At 59.1% G+C, this 25,248-nt stretch overlaps 1 protein-coding gene across 6 annotated transcripts in view; it reads right to left on the bottom strand.

Annotated features, from left to right (window-relative positions):
* Positions 1 to 25,248, bottom strand: part of PACS2 (phosphofurin acidic cluster sorting protein 2) — a 63,790-nt gene that overhangs the window by 12,733 nt on the left and 25,809 nt on the right. For 4 of the 6 annotated variants that reach the window (XM_036842530.1, XM_036842532.1, XM_036842535.1 and 1 more), the window contains exons 2-16: positions 17,628 to 17,715; positions 14,246 to 14,335; positions 12,752 to 12,877; positions 11,603 to 11,765; positions 11,016 to 11,089; positions 10,620 to 10,700; positions 9,488 to 9,547; positions 6,601 to 6,758; positions 4,929 to 5,019; positions 4,513 to 4,587; positions 3,491 to 3,633; positions 1,938 to 2,070; positions 1,525 to 1,629; positions 910 to 1,016; positions 428 to 582 (exon numbers count right to left, since the gene is read on the bottom strand). In XM_036842530.1, coding sequence (XP_036698425.1) covers positions 428 to 582; positions 910 to 1,016; positions 1,525 to 1,629; positions 1,938 to 2,070; positions 3,491 to 3,633; positions 4,513 to 4,587; positions 4,929 to 5,019; positions 6,601 to 6,758; positions 9,488 to 9,547; positions 10,620 to 10,700; positions 11,016 to 11,089; positions 11,603 to 11,765; positions 12,752 to 12,877; positions 14,246 to 14,335; positions 17,628 to 17,715 — 1,649 coding nt within the window. The remainder of the gene's footprint in view (positions 1 to 427; positions 583 to 909; positions 1,017 to 1,524; positions 1,630 to 1,937; positions 2,071 to 3,490; positions 3,634 to 4,512; positions 4,588 to 4,928; positions 5,020 to 6,600; positions 6,759 to 9,487; positions 9,548 to 10,619; positions 10,701 to 11,015; positions 11,090 to 11,602; positions 11,766 to 12,751; positions 12,878 to 14,245; positions 14,336 to 17,627; positions 17,716 to 25,248) is intronic. The other 2 variants (XM_036842531.1, XM_036842533.1) reach the window with 1 other exon arrangement.

Raw genomic sequence — 25,248 nt, 5'->3', positions numbered from 1 at the left:
GGCGTGCGGACCCCGCGCGCAGTTCCGCGCCGCCCCGATGACCTCGGCCCCCAGCCCCCGGTCCCCAAGGAAGCGGCTTCTCGGCCTCCTTGGCACACAGATCACTCGGCCGGACCAAGGTGTGTCCTGCAGACCAGACGGCCTCTCGCGCTGCGGGGAGGGGTCTCCTCTAGACCTCAGCCCTTTCCAGGAGACAGATTTGTTTGCAACATATTGTGTAAGCCAGAAAATGGGATTTTGGTTTTGACTTGCAGAGGATTTTGATAACTTTAAGAGGTTAATAACCAACCCCTGCTTGGCATTTTGACAACAAATCCCAGCCGGCATCGAGTCAGTCGCCCAAGCTGCGGGGCCTGCGGGAGCTCGGAGGGCGGACACCGCTGCCGGGCACCCGCGTGGCTCCTGCGGAACCAAGAGCGCCCCTCACCCAGCGGGATGACGAGGAAGCGCATGTAGCCCAGCCAGTCGGGGGTCTTGTGGGACAGCTGCTCCACGAAGAGCCGCAGAATGGCGCTGAGGTAATGCTGCGCCCCCGCCACGGCGATCTTCACGGGGGTCGGGGGCTGGGAATTGCAGTTGCAGCTGCGGCCCCGCAGGCAGGACGAGAGGGAACAGGCGCCTCAGGGAGCCGGCCGCGCCGCGAGGGAGGCCCCGGGGCGCCCCTGCTCCCCTCCACCCGGCCTCTCCCGCGGCCCACGCTGATGGAGCCACCGGAACCCAGGCCCCCCAGACCCGCCCGGGGTTCCCCCAGCGCTGAGGAAGCTCCCGCCTGGGCCGCTGCTCTCCACCCCGCTCTGGCAAGACTGCGGGTCGGCAGGACGGAGCCACGCGAAACGCTGGGGTGCAGAGATCCCCACGGACTCCCGGGCGGCGGTGCCCCGCGGCAGCCACGGAGGATGTGGGACTCACTATCTCTGTATCCGAGAGACGATGGTGCTGAAGGCCGCCTGGACGTCGGCAGCAGAGCACGTGCACACCACGGGGAGCGTGTGCCGCTGCAGGACGTCTGAGAGGAACTGGGAGGCGGGGGAGGGTGAGCCTCCGAGCCACCCACCACCAGCCTGGCCTGTGAGCGCGCCTCGGTCAGGGTCCTCGAACAGGCAAGGCTGGGCAGACACCCCCGCCACTCCATCCTGCGGGGAGGACGCCCAGCCCCTGGACGCTCCACCCTGCAGAGGGGCTGCGCCGCCCCTCCCCCGTCGCCCCTGCGGGGAGGATGCGCCGCCCCCTCCCCCCTCCCCATCCCCTCTGCGGAAGGATGCACCGCCCCCTCCCCCCTCCCCCCTGCGGAAGGATGCACCGCCCCCTCCCCCCTTCTCTCTGCGGGAGGATGCGCTGCCCCTCCCCCCTCCCCTCTGCGGAAGGATGCACCGCCCCTCCCCCCTTCTCTCTGCGGGAGGATGCGCTGCCCCTCCCCCTCCCCTCTGCGGAAGGATGCACCGCCCCTCCCCCCTTCTCTCTGCGGGAGGATGCGCCGCCCCTCCCCCCTCCCCTCTGCGGGGAGGCTGCGCCGCCCCTCCCCACCTGCCCCTGCCAGTCCGAGGTGTTGACAAGAATGATGTTTTCGGGGAGCTGGTCATCGGAGATGAGGATGTGGTTTAACTGGTCATACACAGTCTTCCTGGGGATCTGAAGACACAGAGCCCGCAGAACCCAGCGTGAGGGGAGCTGCGCCCGCCGCCCCCTCACCTGCTCAGCCCACTCCGTCTCCAGCAGCCACCTGGGAGCACTCAGCCCCCTCTGCGCTCAGACACACGGGCTGAAGGCGCCGCAGGGCCACTGCAGCCCACGGGCAGCGGGGCGGCAGGAGCAGCGGCAGGGGGCTGTCCCGACAAGCCCTCCAGGTGCAGGACAGGCGCCGTCGCCTCGGAGCTGGCCCGCCCTGGGCCAGCCGGGGGTGGGGGGGCCGGGGTCCCCGCGCTGGGCGGCGCACGCACCTGCAGCGGGCTCCGAGTGTCCGGGCAGCGCTCGCTGTCCAGGCTGTTGGCCCGCTCATTCTGCGGACGCGCCGGCTGCCGCTCCTTCAGCGACGTGCTCCGGCCCCGGCGGCCGGCCTGCTTCCCCTCGGACCTGCGCGGGAAGGGCGAGGCTGGGGCAGCCCGCAGGCACGCGCTGCCCCAGGCAAGGGCCACCCAGCAGCAGAGGCAGCTGAGGATGGTGGTGCGCGCTGCCGGGCAGCAGGGCCGGAGGCCACACAGAGCCCCCCAACCCCCGAGGGCCCGAGGGGCACCTGCGGGGACCGAGACCTCCCACGCCCTGGACACAGCCTGGTGCAGCCCGGTGCCCGGCATCCCGGAGCGCCTCCCCGTCCTGACACCGGCCTCGGCGCGCCCCCGCCAGGTCAGTGCCAGCACCCAGACCCACCGCTTCTGGAAAATTCCTGTCACAGAGACAAGACAGGGCACCCTGGTGCTCGAGGTGCCTGTCCCGCTGGCTCTCACGCCGGGGCAGGGGCTGCCGTTGGGTGAAAATCTAGGCTGGGGGTTTCAACACCAAATGCCGTATTAACGCTGGGTTTCGTTTCTCGTTTCTGTGAGTAGACTCGCGTGGGGTGGCGGGCAGGCAGTGAGCAGTGAGGGCTGATCCGTGGGGTCCCGCGCTTGAAAATCGGGCCATAAGGCCTGATGCAGCGTGTTGAGTGTCGGCTGCACGGGACCGCAGCCCCGGGAGAGGGCGGGGGGGGGAGGCCCACGCCCGCTCTGTGGCCCTCCAGGGGCGCGGCGAGCTGTGGGGTGGGATCCGAGGCCCTGAGGCAGTGGTGGGCATGTGGCCAAGTGCGGCCGGCGGGGGGTGGGGGGAGGTGGGAGGTGACCACGCACGACAGCTCAGAGGGCGAGGGTGGGTGCCCAAGTGCCCAAGAGCAGCAGAGCTGGGGCAAGGACCTGACCGAGGTGGGGGAGGGGAAGAGGGCACGTGAGGGACCCAGAAGGCTCGTCCACCACCAGGAAGCCACCCGAGGTCACTGCAACTCAGACCCCAGCTTTCGACGCTGCGCTCACCCCATCACATGACCCACTCTGGGAGGCAGGGGCCTCGGGACCCCGGCCCAGTTGCCCCCCGCCCCGCAGACGTCCCGTGCTGGACCCCTCACACTCCGTGAGGGCTGCTGTGCCCGTCCACACAGGCGCTGGGTCCAGCTCTCCCGACGCAGCGCACGTGGGCTCAGCAGGGCACACCCTACGTGCTCCGGCACCCAGCGGCACCTAGCACAAGCCCTGCTGCACTCGTACAGTCCCTGGTCCAGGACAACGTGAGTCAAGGACAGCGGGACCTCCCCTGCCCTTGGAGCAGGCAGCCACACCTCGCCCCGGTCAGGCCTGCAGGCGGCTAGTTAGGTGCAGATGGGGAGTGGGGGTCCAACGTGGACCTCCCGGGACGGGCCTGGAGACCTGAGCGCTTCCCGGGTGACGCTCATCCGGTCAGACGGTCCCTCCCACACTGGCCCACACAGGCATCGCCGGGCTGACGGCTTCCCCGGGTGGCCAGTCACCTGGTGGAGGGAATGACCAGAGACTCTGTCTTGGTGATCCGCCCGCTGGGTGGCAGCTTCTCGGTGAACACGTCCAGGGCAGAGGTCTCCGCCTCCGGGCTGTCCTCGGGCTGGGTTGGCTGCTCCCCCGGGGCGGGTGGGCTCTGATGGGCAGAGAATGGCGCTGGTCAGGAACACACGCCCCTCCAGGGCCTCCTCTCGGCCGTGCACTCCTGTGCCAGAGGGGCCTTGTTTTGGGTGAGACTGCTTAGGCCTCTCTTGGTCTGGTGGCTCCCTGCGTGTGGACACGGCCACGTGCTGCCCTGGGAAGCGAGCTGACTTCACCCTCCAACCACAGGGCTCCCAGTCCTGGCTGCCACCGGGAGACCAGCACCAACCCTCCCCAAACCTCCCTGGGACCTTCCCTAAGAACCCTCACAAGGGCAGCAGGAACCAGCTGTGGTGTTCACGGGCCATGCCTGACAGGGAAGTGTGGGGACGCCTGCTGCCCCCCAGGGCTGCGGTGAATCCAGGGCGGGCCTTGACCATGCCCCTGGGGTGTGGTGATCCGGGGGGCCCTGACCACCCCCTTGGGGTGGGGGTGAATCCAGGGAGCCCTAACCACATCCTGGGGCGGTGGTGAATCCAGGGGGGCCCTGACCGTCCCCCTGAGGTGGGGTGAATCCAGGGGCCCTGACCGTTCCCCAGGGGCAGGGGTGAATCCAGGGGCCCTGACCGTCCCCCTGGGGCAGGGGTGAATCTGGAGGGCCCTGACCATCCCCCTGGGGTGGTATGAATCCGGGGGGCCCTGACCGTTCCCCTGGGGTGGGGTGAATCCAGGGGCCCTGACCGTTGCCCTGGCATGGGGTGAAACCGGGCCCCCTCCCTGGGGTGGGGGTGAGTTCAGGGGCGCCCTCGTGGTTCTGTGCACAGGTTCTGGGTGGCGGAAGCAGGTGGACCTGCCGGTCAGGGATCAGACCCCTAAAGGCAGCACGTAAGTGGGCTCTATCCTGGCACCCGTGAACGTGGCCCCGCCTGCTTACATGGGCCACGGAATCGGAGATGCTGTCACTTGGCTGCTTCCCTCCGAGGGCCCGCGTCTTCTCGGGCACGTCGGCCTGTGTGGACGAGACAGGAGGGAATCAGGCTGTGTCCGACCATGGCGCCGAGGCTGGCTCACCTCTGGGCAGGGGGTTCTGGGCTTGGAGGCAGCCTGGGGAGACTGGCCAGGATTTCCTGGACTGTGGGTTCAGGGTCACCCCACGACAGTCACCTGGAACCTGGCAGGGGGACTCGGGCCACACCAAAAGCCAGGAGCGCGCTTGGCCTTGGGTTGGTCCAGCACCGATGGGCAAGACGCCTCGAGCGACTCAGACAGACAGGAAGGAACAGGTCGCGCCCCACCCCCACCCGAGGACCGCAGTGGGAGCACGGGGCTGCCTGGTTCCGGGCCGCTCACCGGACTCGGAGGCTCCTTCTGGCTCCGGGCACTGTGGATGCTCCCGATCTCTGTCTGCGAGCTGGAGTGGGACAGGCCTTCGAAGTACGGCCTGGGCGGCGCGGACGGAGAGCGCGTTATTCTCCAATGCCTCCCCAAGCTGAAGGCGCAGCCACGGCGCCTGGCGGGGTCGGACGCGGAGCAGGGCCCCCACCCTCGAGGACCACGGCACAGGCGAGGACACCGAGGGCCTGAGAGCAGCTGAGCAGACCTGTGCCCCGAAACCCCATCGGCTCTCGGCCTTGGCCCTGGCGGGGTGGCCGGCGGCACACGTTGACAGCTGCACCCGACACCCGGGCTGGAGGCCTCTCTGGTGGGGAACCCACAGCCAGCTTGCAGGAGCTGAGGTCAAACTAAAACGAGGGGCGGGACTCACGCAGTGTCTGGTGACGAAGCCACGTGGGGCAGGACCACGGTGCGTGGCAGGAGGGTCAGGCCCGAGACGCCACGCCTCAGCCCCAGGACTGGGACGCTGGCTGGCCAGGGCTCGCCCCACAGGCACAGCTAACATTATGGAGGGAGCTACAGGCGGGGACGGCCCGGGTCAGCCGGGCGGCCGAGGTAACCACAGCGGCTGATAAAAGCAGAGATCTTCTCCAGCTGAAGGCAGAGAGGGGTCAGGGGGCTAATACTGAGGGACATGACCACCGTGCTAGCCTTAAAGGTGGCGGGGGCAGCAGGTAGAAGGGAGGCAGAAGCCCCGTCCTGCAGCCGCCTGGCTGAGCCCCCAGGAGGCCCGTGGCTGACACCCTGACTTGGGCCCACAGTCTCCAGCCTCCCAGAGGAGAAAACCTGGGCGCTTGGGTCAAAGGGCGCCGGTCAGCAGCTGGGGACCCTGCACCGGGAGGCGGGTCTGCGAGGCTGCGGCGGGAGCCGGAGGGCGGGTGACAACGTGGCCACCCCTTTCTCGTGTGTGCTTCCCTGTGTCTGACTTATGCTTGTTTTAAGTTTAAGCACCAACCGGTCCACAGACCTTCCCGCCTCTGACTTGGACCCCCTCCACCCCCACCGGCTCCTGACGCGGACTCAGACCCGTGCGCTCTCCCCACCGGGCCGGCCGTCAGCGCCCGCATCACCTGTCCCCCAGGCTCCCTTCCAGCACCAGCCACGCCGCACCCGTGCCCCTGGGGGGCGGCCCCAGCACGCCCCTCACCTCCCCATCGGACAGAGCCCTGTGGCCCCGCGCTCGCCGGTCCCCTCCTGTGATGCCCAGCCAGCACCCCCTCCCCAGCCCACATCCCACCCGCCCCACGCCCAGGGCCCCTGCCTTCCACGCAACTTCCCGGCCCGCCCCCCTCCTGCCCCAACACCACGGCCTCCTGCAGGGAGGACCCGAGCTGCTCCCAGCAGATCCCAGAGAGACCTTTCCCAGCTGCAAACTGGACCCTGTCACTTCGCCACTTCTCACCTCTGGAAGCACCGCAGACCTGGGGCACCGTTGGGGTCCGCGGCTCCTGCCCTCCCCTCCCCAGAGCCTGCACCCCCGAGGGCCTGCTTTCCCACAAACCACCTTTCCCTCTGGCCCCGACAACCCCCAAGATGGACTTCCTCCCAGCCTCCGGCTTTGAAAGCAGACAGCCGTGTCCACTGTGCCCCGGCGTGGTGGCCTACGCCGGCCAGCGGCTGTGCCCACCTGAGCTTTGGCTTGGGGGTGCTGAGGACGCTGTCATCGTCCTCCATGTCGGGGCCGCTGTCGCTGGGGTTCTCCATGTCCAGCGTGTCGTACAGAAGGTCCAGGTCCTCCTCCACCTCGGGGACGTGCTCTGCAGGGTCCTGCTCCGAGTCCAGGACCTACGTGCGATCAGAGGTGTGAGGCCGGCCCGGTGGGAAGGGGCGTCTGCGGGACAGACGGGAGGAGGGCGCAGGCCGCCCAGCACCCTTCCTCCAGCCTGCGCCACCAGCCAGTCCCTGGGGACCTCCGGTCACCCGGGCGCTGGGCAGGGCTCTTCTCCCCAGCCTCGGAAGCTTTAACACCCCAACGCACCCTTTAGAGCACCAAGCGGCGCTATGACGGCATGTGCTGTGGTGTGGCACCACCGCGATCAGGATGTAAAAGGCTTCCCTCCCCAGGCGCCCCCTGCCCCCGGCGGTCCCCCCACCCAGCCCCCGTGCACTGGGCCTTTCCCAGGACGGCACGTGAATGGAACTGCTCCGCGTGCAGCCTCCCCTCACTCAGCGTGACGTGTGTGTGTGTGTGTGTGTAAGTGTGTGTGCCCACAGCCTGCTCCTTCTTGGTAGTGGGCCACCCACGGGGGGTCACAGCGTGTCTGACCAACAGCCAGTGGAGGACAGGGCGATGGTCCCGGCGTCTGCACCACAGGTGAAGCTCCTGTGACGCTTATCGGTCTGTGTGTGGATGTGTTTCCATCTCTCGTAGGGAAAGATGCAGCAGTGGGACTGCTGGGTGCCTGGCGGGCCTTCCGAGGCACCGCTGGCCTGTTCTCCAAAGTGGCTGCACCGCTTCCGTTCCCTCCAGCACGTGTCACGTTCCCACTGTTACACACCCTTGTCGACACTTATCTTCCGTGTTCCTGGTGACGGCCGCCCTGGTGGGTATGAAGAGGAGTCTGTGGTTCTGATCTTGTTCCCCAAAGACGAGAGACGCCAAGCACCTCTTCACGGGCTGACTGGCTGTCTGTATTTCTTCTTTGGAGGACTATCCAGTCAGATCCTTTGCCCAATTTTTAAAGTGGACAATTAATTTTTTAACTGCATTGTTCTGTTTTTGAGATGTAAGTGTTCTTTATGTACTCTGGATACAAGTCTCTTATCAGATATATGATTTTTTAAAATTTTATTTTATTTATCTATTTTTGGCTGCGTTGGGTCTTCGTTGCTGTGCGCGGGCTTTCTCTAGTTGCGGCGAGCGGCGGCTACTCGTCGTTGTGCTGCATGTGTTTCTCATTGTGGTGGCTTCTCTTGTTGCGGAGCACAGGCTCTAGGCGCGTGGGCTTCAGTAGTTGTGGCACGTGGGCTCAGTAGTTGTGGTTCGAGGGCTCTAGAGCGCAGGCTCAGTAGTTGTGGCGCACAGGCTTAGTTGCTCCACGGCATGTGGGATCTTCCCAGACCAGGGCTCGAACCCATGTCCCCTGCATTGGCAGGGGGATTCTGAACCACTGCACCACCAGGGAAGCCCCAGATATATGATTTGCAAAAAATTTTTTCCCATTCTGTGGGCTGTTGTTTCATTTTCTTGATGGTATTGTTGTAAGCACAGCAGGTTTAAATTTTGATGTAGTCCAACTTACCTATTTTTTCTTCGTTTGCCATGCTTTTGGTGTCATTATCTAAAAAACCATTGCCTGACCCAAGATCACAAATACACCTATGTTTTCTTCTAAGAGGTCTATAGTTTTAGCTCATACATTTAGATCTTTGACCCATTTTGAGTTAATTTTTGTACGCTGTGGCATGAGGTAAGGGTCCAACTTCATTCTTTTGCATGCAGATATCCAATTGTTCCAGCACTATTCGCTGAAAAGGCTATTTTTCTCCCCACTGAATGGTCTTAGCGTCTTGTCGAAAATCAACTGATCATAAATAGAAGGATTTATTTCTGGACTCTTAACCTTACTTCATTGACCCATCACAGTCTGATGACAGTAGCTTTTGGTAAGTTTTGAAAATGGACAGGTGAGTCCTCCAACTTTGTGCTTTTTCACGATTGTTTTGTTGATTCTGGGTCCCTTGCATTTCCACGTAAGTTTCAGGACTAGCTGTTGGTTTCTGCAAAAAGGCAGCTGGCGATTTGACAGGAATCATGTTGACGCTGTGGGTCAGTGTGGGAAGGACCGTGGCTGAGCCAGGCCCATTTCGAGCAGCTGCACCTGCTAAGAGCTGCTGCAAGAGGATGCCCCACCACCGCGCGTGGACGCATAGCCGCGGCTTCTGGGAAGCACACAGCTCGCTTTACAGGCCATCATGACACGTGTGATGACGATGTCTTGGGGCTTCGATACTTAACTGCCACCTCTCCTGGGTGGGTCCAGAACCTGGGGACTAATTTTCCTCTGATCACATTAAAAAAAAAAAAAAAAAAAAAAATTTTTTTTTTTCTGGTTACCACAGTTACGCAAAGTCATCGTTTGGAGACTAGAAAAAAGCTAAAAGAAGAAATTTTAAAACACATAGTATGTTGATCATGGGGAGGCAGTGTGTGGGGTGACAGGGCACGTGGAAACTCTGTACTCAGTTCTGCTGTGAACCTAAAACTGCCCTAAAAAGTAAAGTTGATTTATAAAAAAACACAAAACACAAAAACCCATGGTCACACCCCGCAAAGACAATGTGGTACCGCTCTCCTCCAGGTCCGTTCAGCAAGCTGTCAAGAAACGCAGCAGGCATCGCCTGGGGCCTCTGCCTGCCCCTCAAGTGTCCCCGGGGGCAGGCGCCACCATCACCCTCGCTCCCGGAGAAGACAGTGGCGTGCAGAGGGCCACAGGGAGAGGGAGCGCAGGGCGGGGCCTGGCCGGCCGCACCGGGACGCGGGGCTGCCACGGGGGGAGGGGCTGCTCACGCACCTCATCGGAAACTTTAAATCTCCGCAGCAGGGCCACGACTTTCTGCTTGAAGTTCTGTTGCTGCAAGACAAGCAGGACGGCATCAGAACCCTTGGAGCCGCTTCCCGGAGGACACGGTGGGGCCGGCACAGGGCTGCACCGCGAGGGCGGCCTCAGCAGGCGGGGGGCGCAGCTCAGACACGCGGCAACACCTGTGAACTTGGACACGGCTGCTGGCACTTTAACAACAGTAAGCGTTTTCACAAGCATCTGAAACCACAGCGGTGGACAGACTTAGAAATGGACCCAGAGAGGAGCTGCCAGCCTCAGAGCCGGCGACGGGGAGCCGCAGGGAGGGTGTGTCCATGGTTGTTCCAGAAGCCTCTGTGCCAGTGAGGCCCCCGCCCTCCCTCCTCGGGACCTAGGGCGCGGTCAGGGCGCGCCGGAGCCTGAGCCCATCTGCTCCTGGTGCTGCCCTGGCCACTGGCCTCCGACCGAGGCCACCCAAAAGGAGGCCCACGCCCCCTCCACAGAAGTTGGGCATCGGGTCCTGGACCTGAGGCTCAAACAGGTACTGTCACAGCAGCGTGCGGGCCTCCACACCCGGTATACGGGGACCAGCCCACGGTCTCCCAGCATGGCCGGGGAGGAAGTGGTCTCTGGGGCTGGGCTGGGCCATCAGCACCGGGGCCTCCCGGGTCTCCCTTCGAGCCGGCCTGGCCTGGGGCCGCAGGGCAGAGTAGCTTGGCACTGTGCGCTCGCCCAGGGGCTCTGGCACCAGCGGTGGACGTTCCATGATGGGCAGAGATGGTGGGGGGGGCTGGCCTCACACTGGGCGTGTCTGGGCCAAGCGGCAGGGGGCCGGCCCTCGGCTCTGCTCGGAGAGTGGCCTTGCCCGCTGTCCTCTGGGCTGTAGGCCACAGCCCCCCTCCCAGGGCAAGGCCGTGGCATGGGGTCTCCCCACCTTCACGCTGTATTTGGGGAAGAGACTGGGCCTCTGAAGAAGCCACAGGGCTGGGCTCAGGGGACAGCACGTGTGCCCATGCGATCCCAGGGCAGGCCGCCTCACGTCCTGACCCGCCCCTCCCGAGGGCTCCACCCGGCCCCCACCCCCTGCCCTTCCCCAGTGTTAGTAAAACCAGTTTCCACCGACCCTGGTCATGGACGTCGTTCTTACTATCGATCGCCGTTGCTTCTTGGGCTTCCCCACGTCGAAGTCATCCTCGTCCAAATCCTGCAGAGACACGTGGCACCTGGGGCCAGGCTGCCCTCAGTACCCGTGGGACCCCGCCCCTGCCTGCTCTGCGCCTGGCCCGGGGCCTACCCACGTGGACGGGGGGCCTCCCCGGGCGGCCTGGGGAGGGGACTGGTCCCCTGGGCGTCCCAGAGCGTCTGCTGACACCCTCCAGCCCGGGGACGGGGACCAGGCTCCCAGCCCCCTGTGCCCCCTGCTACCCTGGCAACAGCGGCTCTGGAGGGGCCTGGGCCCGTCCACGGGGGGCTGCGCAGCTGCTGGGGGTCTTGGCAGGAGCCGGGCGCCCCGCGTTACCTGCCCCTGCGCGGCGTCGTCGCTGGCCTCCTGCTCGGAGGAGAAGCTCTCGTCCTCCTCCTCGGAGTAGTTATCTGCGGGGGGAGCAGACGGGGGGGGGCGCACCGCGACGTTCCGGCCGGCGCCCCAGTGACAGCCCCCCGCCCCCGGCGCGCAGCGGAGCCACGGGACACAGCCCCGCACGCGGCAGGCGGACAGTCGAGGGGGGAGGGGCCGTGCTTTGTAGCCCCCACGTGCCTCCACCCCCCACCGTGGCCCCCAGCCCTTCTGCCCGTCACGGGGTTCAAACTGGATCTCCTGCTCAACTAGGTCCCCACGGTGGCCCACCCTCGCCTCAGGGGAGACGTGACCCCAACTGCGACGGAGGTGACAGCCCACGCCACGACCGTGCCAGACCCTGGAAGGCACCACGGTCGACCCCGTGACCTGCTTCCTGACCGTGTCCCAGTGTGAAGGCAGGGCTGACACGCCCACAGCCCAGAGAGTAGCTGCAGACCCTCACATCCCCTCCCCAGCCTCTCAAACCCACGGGCCAGTGGCCAGGAGGCGGCATCCGTGACGAAAACGCTGCCGGCAGCTGCACTCACCGGTGGACTTGGCCTTGGGGCCGGCCTGCATGCTGCTGTCCTCGTGGTCGATGGGCTGGCTGGACAGGGAGAAGATCCAGATCTCGGCCACCTTGACCGCGGCCTCCTTGATGTTGCTGCAAAGGCTCAGCGCCTGGCCGCCCTCGGAGGGGTGCTGCATCACCTGTGGGCGGGGCACACGTCACCAGCCTCACCCCGCGGGGGGCATGCGCTGGGGGTCGGGTGGGCTTTCCTCTGGTGGTGACAACAGGGGATGCACTCAGCAGGGCAAGCACGGTGGCCGGGGGCGGTGCAGGAGGACACGAGGACAGGGGGCCGGCGGACGGGCCACGAGAGGAGACACGGGAGCAGGGTGGACGGGCTGGGAGGGAGCACACGGGGCCAGGCTGGGAGGTCAGCCAGGCCCAGCCCCTGAGGGCTGGAGGCCATCACGGAGGAGGGTCGGCGGCAGCGAGCAGCGTGTGAAGCCACGCAGGGGCCAGTCCAGACACAGCCACCGACCCCCCGGACTCAACCCCAGGAACCCGTGTCCCTGGGGGACCAAGGAGGACCGGGCCCCCAGTGCAAGCCAGGGCTCTGGTGCCGCGGAGCTGACATGCACCAGGTTTGGCCCACTAGGATGATGAGGCCTTGCGGCCGTTCTGATCATGAGAGAATCAAATAAACTGGGGAGAGCGGCAGAGCCCCCCCGCGTCCCCCTGCCCGGCGCCGGCCTGAGCCCCGCGCTGGTCCCAGACACCCAAGCCATTCACCTTGATGGGGTCTCGTCATGACAACCCAGCGAATGCGCGCCTCTGCGTTTTAGAAGCTGCCTTTTGGGTCATTTGATCACATCTAGATGCTGGGGTTTTATGGACCAGATTCTTTTTTAATTTGGGGGGCTTGGTTGGGGGGGCCAACTCCTTAGTCAAGTAAGAAGATAAGAATTTTGGGAAAAGTAACATCGCCTATCACCATCAGTGAAACAGCCGAGTTAAAAAGGTGAGCCGGCAGCCCCTCTGACCCACCCGAGCACGCGTCCACCCACCCCAGGGAGCCCCCGTCCCGCCGAGCAGGACGTCCAGGGGGACAGCGTGGGGCGAGGGCGCCTGGAGGGATGCCCCCGGGGGGCACAGGAGGGAGGTCTGGCCGCCACCCAGCCTCCCTCACCTCGGCCATGTCGACGGAGCCAGCCGCCAGCGTCTTGTAGCCCAGGATCGTCCGGTTCTTGTACCGCTTTCTTCGCTGCAACATGATCTGAAGCTTGTTGCCTTCTCTTTTCAAGAAGTGGGGGTACTGTGGGAGAAGGACGGGGTGTCACAGCGATGATGGCAGCCACGCCCACCGACACCCACGAGGTCTCACGCACCCAAGCCCCAGGGCTCCCTCCCTGCTGGTCATCAAGGGCCTCGGTCACCAGGAACAGCCCCTGGCGGCAGATGTGTGCCACATGGCCAGGCCCTCGGGAGGGGCCCGCGCAGCTGTGGACACGCGGTAACTGCTCAGCGGTGCTTCCGCCTGGCGGTCCAGGGGGCCGTGCCCACCCAGCACTCCCGGTCCAGGCCGCCTCGCCTGCTCGTGCGACCGCAGGGCTTTTACACACTGCAGAGCTCGTGTGCACACAGCAGACGTGCACGTTTCCTCAAGGTTCACAAATAAAAACCTCCTTTAAAAGCTGGGGCACGATGGGGCTGCCCTCCACCTTGACTGCGGTGGTGGTTACATACCTGTGCACCACGAAGCCGTAAACTTAAAAACAGTGAACTGTACATTTTGGAAATTATACTCAGTAAACCTGACTCCCGGGGAATTCTCTAGTGGTCCAGTGGTTAAGACCCCCGCCTTCCACTGCAGGGGGTGTGGGTTTGGCCGGGGAACTAAGATCCCACATGCCTCGGGGCATGGCCAAAAAATAAAAATAATTAAAAAACCCAAAAGCTGCTGTGGGTCTGGGCTCCGGCAGAGCCAGGCACGGCCGGGTGAGGTGGTCTTGGGGGAGGGCAGAGGCGGACTGCCAGGGTTCTCACAGACGCGCTAAAGCACGGCCCCGTCTTCTACACTTACAGGGAGAATGGAGACGCTTAATGTATCGGAAAAGCACTGATACTAAATACAGCAAGTGTATTCAGCCAGAACTACATCCACTGAATTTAAATAATGCAGATCTTAATTATGCAAAGAGAAGCGGAGGGATGAGGAGCCTGGGGGGGGGGAGGGCTGACCTACTCACACCCCCCACCCCCCATTCCCCACCGGGGGGCCCTCTGTTTCACACGGTGGGGGCGTCCCGGTCTAAACAGCCCACGTTCACCGCCAGCACACCCCAAAATAATACTCCCGAGGGGTTTGAACTTGCAACACCGAGTTTCCATAGGTTCCTCCCCATCCTTCCTTTTCTTTTTTTAAACAATGTTGTTTTTTTGAGTGGCTTCCCTCAGCCCCCGCTCCCCCATCTTTTCTAAACACAGGAATGAGGCGACCTAAACCGATCATCTGAGTTTTGGCCTCACTACGTTCTCTTCCTCATGGGAATGCGATGAGAGACTCGACCTAATAAGCAAGCACATTTCTAACCTTGGAGAGTGAGCCCTGTGGGAGAGGGGACCTCTGTGGCCACAGGGGCTGCGGGAAGGGTGAGGGTGGGGTGTCCCCCTGGAGGCCCACCTGCAGGGAGAACGTCAGCGCCAGGTCAGTCTCCACTTGTCCACTGGGGGGCAGCACGATCTCGTGGGACCGCAGGATCCGCTTGGAGCCCTGGGACAGAACAAGACACCTCCTAGGTTCAGAAGAAGGCATCTTAAAATGAAACAGCGAAGGTGTCGGCTTGTCAGGTCTCTTCAGACTGTCGGGCAAAGACCCGCAGATGGCAGGGGTGAGGCCTGAGCGCGTGTGACTCCCAAAGGCCCCGCGGGGAGATTTATCCGGAGCCTTAAAAGAGCCCATATCCTCCGACTCCCAAGTCCTCCTCTAGAAGTCTGTGCTAAGCCGTGAGAGAGGAGATTGAGAACAGTCGCTGCCAAATTTCATGCAGCTGCAGGACGGAGATGCAGGTGCATAGGCAGGTGTGCGAGAAGCCACACGCTCCCGGGAAAGCAGGACGGGGAGGGGTGACGCCCCCTCCCCACTGAGAGCAGAATAACTAAAGCCCAGCGGCACCGTCACGAGGACAGAGAGAGCAGTACAAGCCTAGAACCACATTCAGAAAACACACAGACTCGTGTAAAAACAAACCTAGTGTGTAATAAGGAGCCTTCAGGTCGGCAAGAAAAGCTAATCACTAAATGGCTGAGATACACGGGTGGTGAATCATCTATAAAACACACAGGTCCCGGGGGCTTCCTGGTGGCGCAGTGGTTAAGAATCCGCCTGCCGATGCAGGGGACACGGGTTCGAGCCCTGGTCCGGGAAGATCCCACATGCCTCGGAGCAACTAAGCCCATGCGCCACAACTACTGAGCCTGTGCTCTAGAGCCCGCAAGCCACAACTACTGAGCCCACGCGCCACACTGCTGAAGCCTGCGTGCCTAGAGCCCGTGCTCCGCAACAAGAGAAGCCACCGCAATGAGAAGCCCATGCACCACAACGAAGAGTAGCCCCCGCTCACCGCAACTAGAGAAAGCCCGCGCGCAGCAACAAAGACCCAACACAGCCAAAAATAAATAAATAAATTAATTAATTAATTAAAAAAATAATTAAAAAACAAACCAAAAAACCCCCACAGGTTCCAACCTCAAACCTTGTACCAAAATAAGTTCCAAATGGATTAAAGATGTTCATGATAGTATTGTTTTAAAAATAGCTCTCCCAACATGGACGAGCCTTGGAGATGTTACACTAAGAGCAGGAAGCCAGACACAGCAGGACAAACCCCGTGAGCCCACGTCCAGGGGGCACCACGAGGAGCCAGATTCACAGAGTCAGGCAGGAGAGCAGAGGTTACCACGCGGCTGACGAGGCCAGGGGTGGCCTCGGGAGCTCCCAAGGCGTCTCACCAAGATGAGGGGTGCAGAGAAATGGGTGGGAGTGGGGTGTGGGTCCAGGACAAAGACGTGAGCAGCACAGACGTGTGAGCTGGCGGGAGTGACGGGGAGGGGGGGCTTGGGCACCAGCGTGGGGTGGCCGAGCGGCTGAGAAGAAGTCTTGCTGGAGACACTGCCCTCTGGATGCACGAGGCGGTGGTGCCGAGGCCGCGCTGCCTGCAGCTACTCCCAGCATGCAGTGTGCCGAGGGGGCCCCTCCTGCCACTCCGCCCCCACCCCTAGCTCTCCCGGGGGCAGGCACCCCGTGTGGGGTCTGGTGCTCTCCCCACCCCCTGGCCCATTCCCCTTTGTCCCTCACAGCCGTTTCCCCCCAGTTTCCTGCACATCTGATCCCACTCAGCTCAGGACCTGAACCGATGGGCCCGTGCCCGGGGAAGGAGGATCCAGGCGCAGACGGGGCGAGGGGGCAGCAGTGAACACATGTATGGAGACTCGGGTCAGCGAGTGAGGCCAGCTCGTCTGCTTCCTCTGGGAGTCAGGACACAGGGGCCTGGGGGCGGGAGGCAGCTGAGGAGCCAGGAGCAGGTGTGAAAGGCAGGTGACCCAGGCAGGAGAGGATGCCCCAAGAGAAGCAGGCAAGGAGCTGAGTGCCTGCCAACTGGGGGTGGGGGGGGGCCCGGTGATGGGGGCACTCGGGTGAGCTGGAGGAACGGGGTGGCTCCAAGGGGCCTGGGACCCTGATCAGAGGCTGAGTGCTCGATAATGCCGGGGTCCAGGGCAGGACCACAGAGACGGGCAGCTGGAGGAACGGGGCCAGAGTGCAGGGGGTCCCGTCGTGTCAGAGGTCAACAGTGCCGGTTTCAGAGGCCAGGGATGGGTAAACCACCTTGTTCTGAGGACCCGGAGCGCAATCGACCCCTCCCGAGCCAGGAGGCCCAGAGCACAGCCGCTGCTGCCCGCAGGCCGGCGGGGCTGGTTCTCGTGTGGGCACCTTCCCACGCCCCAGGCGTGCGGCCGGGCACGGCCTGCTTCACGCTGAGAGCAGCAGCACCTTCGGTGGGGAAAAGCGTTTCTTCGGGTCTTTGTTCAACAATGTACTGCTCTTCTGGTGACGGCAAATGACCGGGAAGGGCGGGCCTCACGCCTGCCGGGCTCCAACCTGAGCTCCCAGTTTGGAGGAGAGCCTGGCGCCGAGGCCCACGAGCTGCTCCTGGAGGTCCAGCCAGGAAGCCCTGGTGAGCCTCATCAGGAGCCGCAGGCCAGGTCCCGAGCACCCACGCCAGCCGCGAGCCTGGGCTCCAGCAGCCTGGGGCTGGGGGAGAAGCAGGGCCTCCGCCCTGCGTGGTGCCGACGGTCTGGGGGTCCTAACAGGACAGGCCTCCGTACCCGCTGGGCCCCAGCCAAGGGGCCGAACCCAGGACATCCCCACTTCCAGGAGCTGCCACACAAAGCCACGTGTGAGCAGTGCTGGGGGAGGGAGGGCCCTGCCGAGGTGGGCCCGACACACGGCCACAGCCGCGGGGGACGGCTGCAAAGGGCTGCGCGAGGTATAGCCCAGGCCCAAGACCCACGTCCCACTTCCGGGGCCACCAAAAGGCCAAGGCAGCTCGCACAGCTAACGGGGCCCTCCTCCAGGGCTGCTGGGGAAGGGGGCGCTGAGCGCTGGGGCAGCTGGGTCCCCCTGAAACACCGACACTTGTTCAAAGGCAGAAAGAAGGACCTGTGAGGCCCAAGGGACACGGAGTATTATGGCCTGGGAGCGAGAGCTGAGCACAGCCAGGCTGGGCCCGGGTGGAGGGCTGGCGGGCGAGGGGCACGCAGTGCCGGGGGGCGAGCGGGGAGGGTCTGTCCCAGCTTCTGCATGGGGCCCATCTGCAGGTGAGCTCAGCACACTTGCTTTCCCCCCCACCCGGGGACCCTGGTGGCCTGCGCTTCACTGTGCCCGGGAGGGCGGGGCCTCTTGCACAGGTAAGGGTCCAGCTGCCGGTGCGGCTGTGCCCCTCTCGTCTCCTGGGCAACACAGGCACCCTCATGGCCCCAGGTCAGTGACACAGGCAGACTCTCACCTGCATCTTGACAGCAATCACCACCGAGATGAGCTCCTTCTCCAGCTCCTTGAAGACCACCAGCTTCTTCAAGGTCAGGCTGCACAACCTGCAAAGGGCACAGACGGGCTCAGCAGTGACCGTGCACTCCGACGCCTTCTCATGTTCCAGGAAGGCCCCAAACCGCAGCAGCCCCAGCCTCAGCTGGACCGCGGGCTCTCTGACCCCAGCACCTCAGTCACTCATGGAGACTGGCCCTCATGTCTCCCAGGAGCCCTTGCCCAGGCCCGGCCAGACTGGGAGCCACCCTCGGGGTCCCTGCACGTAGGGGGCACCCATCAGCACCCCCAGGCTGTTGGACCAAGCGCCCCTCCGCAGGGGGTCTCCCTCTGGTGAAGGTGGCCTGGGTGGGTCCACCGGCAGGCAGACAGGAACCCTGAGACCACAAATCCCAGAAGCCCCCAGGGACCAGGGTACCAGCACTTGGGAATCCCACTCCCAGCTGCCAGAGCACAGGCCTCCCAGGGACCCTGCCCTCAGGATCCACTCGAGGCCCTGCCCCACCTCCCCTCCAGGGTCCTGCCCACCCACATGGCCCCACCCATCCCACAGGCCCCACCCACCCCAGCTGGGCTTCACCTCAGCCTGTCACCCTGGAGACTGTCATCTGCCCTCCACTGAGCCCAGAGGGGCCAGGAGACAGACATCAGGGCTTCCCCAGGCAGGGGATGCCCCTTATTTGACCACTGCAGGTTGGAGAGAGACACAGTACGTCCCTGATAGTCCCTGACACACAGCAGTGAAGCAGGGGAGCCCAGCAGGACCCCTCTCATGGCGGGGCCACTCTCACAGCTCAGCCCCTCTACCATGGGGGCTGCTCTGATTCCGCAGGGCCAGGGAAAAAGCTAGAGAAGGAGACGGATGAAAGCAGTTAACGTTCACCAGGACAGACCACATCCTGGGCCATAAAACAATGCTTCACACGCACACACTAAAAGAACCGAATCACATAAAGTATGTTCTCTGATGAAAATGGAGTTAGCTAGAAATCAGCAATAGAAGGACAGCTGGCAAACACCAGCTACTTGGGAAATTCAACCGCACACTGCTAAATCACCAACAGGACAAAGAGGAAACCCGGAAGGACATTAGACGTATTTTGTGTGGAATGAAAGTGAAAAACAACATGTCAAGAATTGTGGAATGCAGCTAAAGCAGTACTGAGAGGAGAATTCACAGCATTAAATGCTTACATTAGAAAAGAAAGACATTCTCAACTATACAATCTAGGCTTTACCTTAAGACACCAGGAAAAGAGCAAATTAAACCCAAAGTGAGAAGGCAGGAAATGAGGATACAAGCAGAACAATGAAATTGAAGACAAAGAAACAATTAGAAAAAATAAAACCAAAATCTGGTTCTTTGGGAAGAGTAATACAATTGACAAAAACTCCAGCCACACAAAGGGAAAAAAAGAGAGAGAAGGCAAAAAAGACCCATATCAGGAATCAAAGAAGGAGCATCACTACAGAGCTCACCGACATGGAACAGCATGATGAGGGGTACTACAGATAACTCAATGCACACAAATCTGAGAACTGAGGTTACATGTACCAAGTCCCTGAAAGCTACAAACTGCCCAAACTCACCAGGACGAACAACAGCCTGATCTATTAAAGAAGCTGAATTAATAGTTAAACACTCCTGAAAAAGAAAACTCCAGGTGAGTTTAACCAGATACTAAAAGAAGAAATAACACCAATTCTACAAAATATCTTCCAGAAAACAGAAGAGGAAAGAATACTTCTCAAATCATCTTATGAGGTTAGCAAACACCCTGATACCAGCACTAACATCAGACAAAAACAGTACAAAAAAGGAAACTACAGACCAGTATTCCTTTCTGAACACACATATAAAAATCTTCAACAAAATATTAGCAAACTGAATCCAGACATATATAAAAGGAACAATGGATAATACACCATAACCAAAGGGGGTTTGTTCCAGGAATGCAAGGTTGGTTCAACATTTGAAATCAATGTGATACACATCAACAGAGTAAATACGAAAAACCATAAAATCTCAATCAATTCAGAAAAACTTCTGACAAATTCGATATCCATTCATGATTAAAAACTCTCAGAAAATGAAGAATATATGGGAATCCCCTCAACCTGATAAAGAGCACGTCCAAAGGTCCAAAGGTGAGAGAGAGAATACTGTCCCCTAAGATCAGGAACAAGGCAAAGCCGCACCCTTTCACCCCTGCAATTCAGTGGGCACTGAAGGCCCGCCCAGGGAAAGAGGGCAAGAGAAGGAAACAAAAGGCAGGATAGGAAAGGACAGAATAAAGCTCTTCTTATGTGCAGACAACACAATCATTATGTAGAACGTCCCAAGGAATGTAGGAGAATGTGAAAACAAGCTCCAAGAACTAATGAGCTTAGCAAGATTGAACGACATCAGTTCAACATATGAAAGGCAACCACATTTCTATATACCAGTAATGAACAACTGAAGTCAGTGTTTAAAAAACCTTCCATTTACAAAAAAGAAATACCTAAATCTCATAAAATAAATGCACAATCTGCATACTAGAAACTCCCCACTGCTGTCACAAGGAATCAAAGAAGATGTGCCAGGCTCATGGACATTAATTCTCCCCAAACTAGATCTACAGATTTAATGCAATTCCAATGAAATCCCAGCAAGACTTTTTTGTAGTTATTAGTAAGCTGACTTTTAAATTTATATGGAAAGGCGAAGGAACTAGAATAATCATAATAATTTAGGAAAAAAGCAAAAATAAACAAATGGTACCTAATTAAACTTAAAAGCTTTTGCACAGCAAAGGAAACCACTGACAAAACAAAAAGACAATCTACGGAATGGGAGAAACGATTTGCAAATGATACGACCAATAAGGGGTTAATATCCAAAATACATAAACAGCTCATACCACTTAATATTGAAAAAACAACCAACCTGATTAAAAAATGAGCAGAAGACCTGAATAGATATTTTTCCAAAGAATACATACAGATGGCCAAAAGACACATGAAAAGATGTTCAACATCACTAATCATCAGGGAAATGCAAATCTAAACCACAATGAGGTATCATCTCACACCCGTCATAATGGCCATCATCAAAAAGTCTACAGATAACAAATGCTGGAAAGGATGTGGAGAAAAGGGAACCCTTGTACACTGTTGGTGGGAATGTACATTGGTGAAGCCACTAAGGAAAACAGTATGGAGGTTCCTCAAAAAACTAAAAATAGAGTTACCAAATAACCCAGCGATTCCACTCCTGGGCATATATCGGTTAGAGACAAAAATACTAATTTGAAAAGATACGTGCACCCCAATGTTCACAGCAGCACTGTTTACAATTGCCAAGGCATGGAAGCAATCTAGGTGTCTGTCCAGAGATGAAAGGATAAAGAAGACGTGGTATGTATGTATGTATATGTGTGTGTACATATATATGTGCATATATATATATACATATATATATATATAATAGAATATTACTCAGCCATAAAAAAGAATGAAATTCTGCCATTTACAACATGGGTGGACCTAGAAATAAGTCAGGCAGAGAAAGACAAAATACTCTATCACTTATATGTGGAATCTAAAAAATAAAATAAATGAATGCATATAACAGAAACAGACTCAAATATAGAGAACTAGTGGTTACCAGTGGGGAGAGGGAAGGCGGGAGGGGAGAGATAGGTATAGGGGAATGAGGTACAAACTCCCATGTATAAAATAAATAAGCTACAAGAATGTATTGTACAGCACAGAGAATATAGCCACTACTTACAGTCACTTTAAAGGGAGTATAATCTGTGAAACTATTGCGTCACTATGCCGAAACTAATATAATATTGTAAATCAACTACACTTTGATAGAAAAAAATAATGACTTTGAAAAAGGAGAACAAAGTAAGCTGGGCACCTCTCACTGACATCAAGACTTGCTATAAACCAACAGTCATCAAGACAGAGTGCTGTTGACAAAGGAAAGGCGTATAGATTAATAGAATAGAAAAAGAAAGTCCGATAAATTGGATGTCATCAAAATTTAAAACTCTGCTCTGCGAAAAACACTATTAAGAAAATGAGAAGACAAGCTAAGAGTGGGAGAAAATATTTGCAAATCACATATTCAACAAAGGATTTTATCCAGAGCATATAAAGAACTCTCAAATCTCAATAATATGAAAATAAACAACCCAATAAAAACGAGCTAAAGATTTCAACAGACTCTTCACCAAAAAAGACATATGGACAATAAATAAGCACATGGAAAGATGCTCTACGTTATTAGCTATTAGGGAAATGCAAATTAAAGCCAGAGCTAGATACCACACACCTATTACAAAGGCGGAAACAAGATCCAAAGGCCCAGTGCTGGCAAGCCGGCGGAGGGGGGGCCGTGACCCCGCAGGTTCAGCATCAGCTCCCAGGACCCCCAACCCCACTCCTGGGAATCCACCCAAAGACTCGGACACGAACATGCACAGCAGCTCAGTTCACATTCGCCCCAAACTGGAAACCCAGACATCCCTCAAAGCCACCAGGCCATCCACACCAGGGAGTGCTGCTGGGGGACCGGAGGACCGAGCCCCGCCACGTGCACACGCATGCAGGGGCGCACACGCACGCTGCAGGAGAGAAGCCAGAGTCCAGAGGTCGCGCCCTGCATCTTCGCCCACCTATGTACCTTCTGGGAGAGGCAGTGGAGGGCACAGGGCGGAGAGTGGAGCAGGGGTCCCAAGGTTTGGTCTTGGGTGTCCTGCCCTGCCTGAGGGGTGACAGGGCTCAGAGCTGCACACAGAAAAGCAGGCAGGGTTGAATTTTACTGCATATACGGTTTTTTGTTTTTTAATTAATTAATTTTATTTGTTATTTATTTTTGGTTGCATCGGGTCTTTGTTGCTGCACGTGGGCTTTCTCTAGTTGTGGAGAGCGGGGGCTACTCTTTGTTGCGGAGCACGGGCTCAAGGTGCGCAGGCTTCAGTAGTTGTGGCACACGGGCTCAGTAGTTGTGGCTCGCGAGCTCTGGAGCACAGGCTCAGTAGTTGTGGCACACGGGCTTAGCTGCCCCGTGGCATGTGGGATCTTCCCGGACCAGGGCTCGAACCCGTGTCCCCTGCATTGGCAGGCAGACTCTCAACCACTGCGCCACCAGGGAAGTACCTGCATGTACGTTTTTAAAGTACCTTTTCAAAAGTTAGAAGAACCTAGAAGACCTAAAGGATATATCAACCAACTGCAAAACGGGGGCCTTATTTGATCCTGCTGTGAATCAATTAATCATTAAAAAATACTTCCCAGTCCTTATTTGGGGGTGGGGGGTCTCAGGATCTCGATCTCTTATTTTCAGGGCTTTCACAACCCCCGTTTCTAGAAGCTGATGTCCCTCACGACGTGTCTGGCTGGGGAGGGGGTGAGTCCAGCGTTCAGAGTCCACAGCGCAGAGGGGACCATCCAGGAAGAGCCGGGTGCCCACGAGGACGTGGCAGTTAAGAAACCGCTCCATGAAGGGCGTGGCTTCCAGCCCGTAAGGAGGGGCCCATGGATCTGCAGGGAGCCCGTCTCCACCCCGGACGGACTCACTTCAGAGGCTCATCTCCCAGGTGACTGTGACACCTACAGCCATTTGGGATTTCTTGTGGGGTGTGTGTGTTCTAAGGTATGTTCAAGCTGATGCTATTTGTGCAAACAACAGTAAAAGAATCGAAAGGATCACCTGCACCCAGAGACTGAGCCGGATCAACAGAATAAATGCTATTTGGTTTTTATCCAAGGTTGGTTCTGAGAAATAGGCCTGAGGGCAGCCAAGGATGAGATTTACTGCAGAATGCTTGGCCCTCAAGGAAACCATAAACAAGTACACTGAGAAGCCCCCACAAACAGTGATTCATCACTAAGCTGGGACCATTACTCCGTCAAACACCCTGCATGGCACTAGGTTCCGCAGTGACACACAAAGAAGCCAAGGGGATCTTACACAGTCCCTATAAAACTCCACCCCATCAGCAGGTGAAAACCCAGTCTTTCCACGGGAGGGGGCCTCGCTCACAGACAGTGTTCTCTTTCCTCGGACCGTGTCTGCTCCGAGCAGGAGACAGGAAAGAGCCAAGCTCCACACCTAACCCAGAGAGGTAACATTCTGGTCTGTCTTCTAAAATAGAGAAAAGTTACAAAGAGTGATGCCACAAAACCCACATACCCACCACCAAGTGCTAACAAATGTTCTCCATGCTAGCTGCAGATCTCTTTAGAGAAATAAGGCACCCATGACCACAGAAACGCACTGTGTGCTCTCCTCACCACCCCCTCCCTCCAAAGGAACCACCATCTGGAGGAGGGGTCTCCTCCCAGGATACTGCCAGCCGTCCCCCAACTCCGGTGTCCCCGTCCTCCCTTGATAACAGGCCTCCCCCATGTTAGCTGGGCACCTGCCTCCTGGCCAGAGACCACAGTCCTGTCTGGGGCAGCTCGGCATGGCCACTGAGCAGCCGGGGCGGCAGAACCCGAGCAGAGGCCACGTAATCATATTCTGGGTGGCAAGCCCTTGCTCACTGCCTTCCCCCTAGATGCAACGGCAGGACCCAGGCAGGCACCTTGGATCCAGAAGTGGAAGCCACACGCTCAGGACGGCAGAGGGCCCAGCCAGCCCTGGACCCCTAACCCTGGGCTGTACAAGAGGCAGGAATCAGCACCTTCAGGTGGCTCTGCCTTTCTGACTCCCTGTCACAGAGACATCGGCTGTGCTCTGGACTGCCAGGCATGTCCCATTTTCACTAAATTTGCATGTACACGTCAGCGTGCATTGCTCTGTTTCTCAAGTCACATGCTAACACCACCCTGAGTGTGCTATTGCAACTTGCCCTTCCTTCTCTCCCCACCTCTCATTTCTCTTCGAGAGCCATGGGCACGTAACTAGTGTGCACTCCCCATGCCCGCCATGTACTTCCTCTCTGTACGAGCATATATGACTTCTCCGTCTCCCCGTGATGGCCGTTCAGGCTGCTCCAGTGATCCGACACTACGCGCTCTGGCCCCGTCTTCAAGGGGCTGCGCGGGCACCTTCTGCCCAAGTGGGGTTACTGGGTCAGCTCCACACACTCAGAACCTGTCCGGGGGTTTTGTCAAACCGTTCTCCCAAGCTGTGGGGTTAATGTGCACTCCTGCTGGCCCAGGGGGGTGTTGGTGTCCTGGGCCAGCCGTAACGAATACCAGACAGGGCGGCTTAGACAACAGACATTTGTTTCTCACGGTCTGGAGGCTGGCGGTCCGGCATCGGGGTGCCTGCAGGGCTGGTTTCCTCTGGTCATAAGAGAAGTATCTGTTTGGGCCTCTCTCCCTGGTTGGCAGACGGCCGCTCCTCACGGCCCCCACGTGGCCTCCACTCTGTGCACGCCCCCCACCCCCACCCCGGCGTCTCTCTGGGCGTCTAGATCTCCTCTTTTTAAGGACACCAGTCATAGTGGAGAAGGATCTGCCCTAGGGCCTCATTTTAAGCTAATCGCCTCTTTGAATACCTGTCTCCAAATACAGTTACATCCCGACGCACTGGGAGAGTCAGGGAGTCACAGTGTGAACCTGGTGGGGGCGGGACA

The sequence above is a fragment of the Balaenoptera musculus genome, chromosome 2, assembly GCF_009873245.2.
Source record: "Balaenoptera musculus isolate JJ_BM4_2016_0621 chromosome 2, mBalMus1.pri.v3, whole genome shotgun sequence".
NCBI lineage: Eukaryota > Metazoa > Chordata > Mammalia > Artiodactyla > Balaenopteridae > Balaenoptera > Balaenoptera musculus.
The sequence above is the reverse complement of the archived record's forward strand: the minus strand, read 5'-3'. Positions and strand labels throughout refer to the sequence as shown.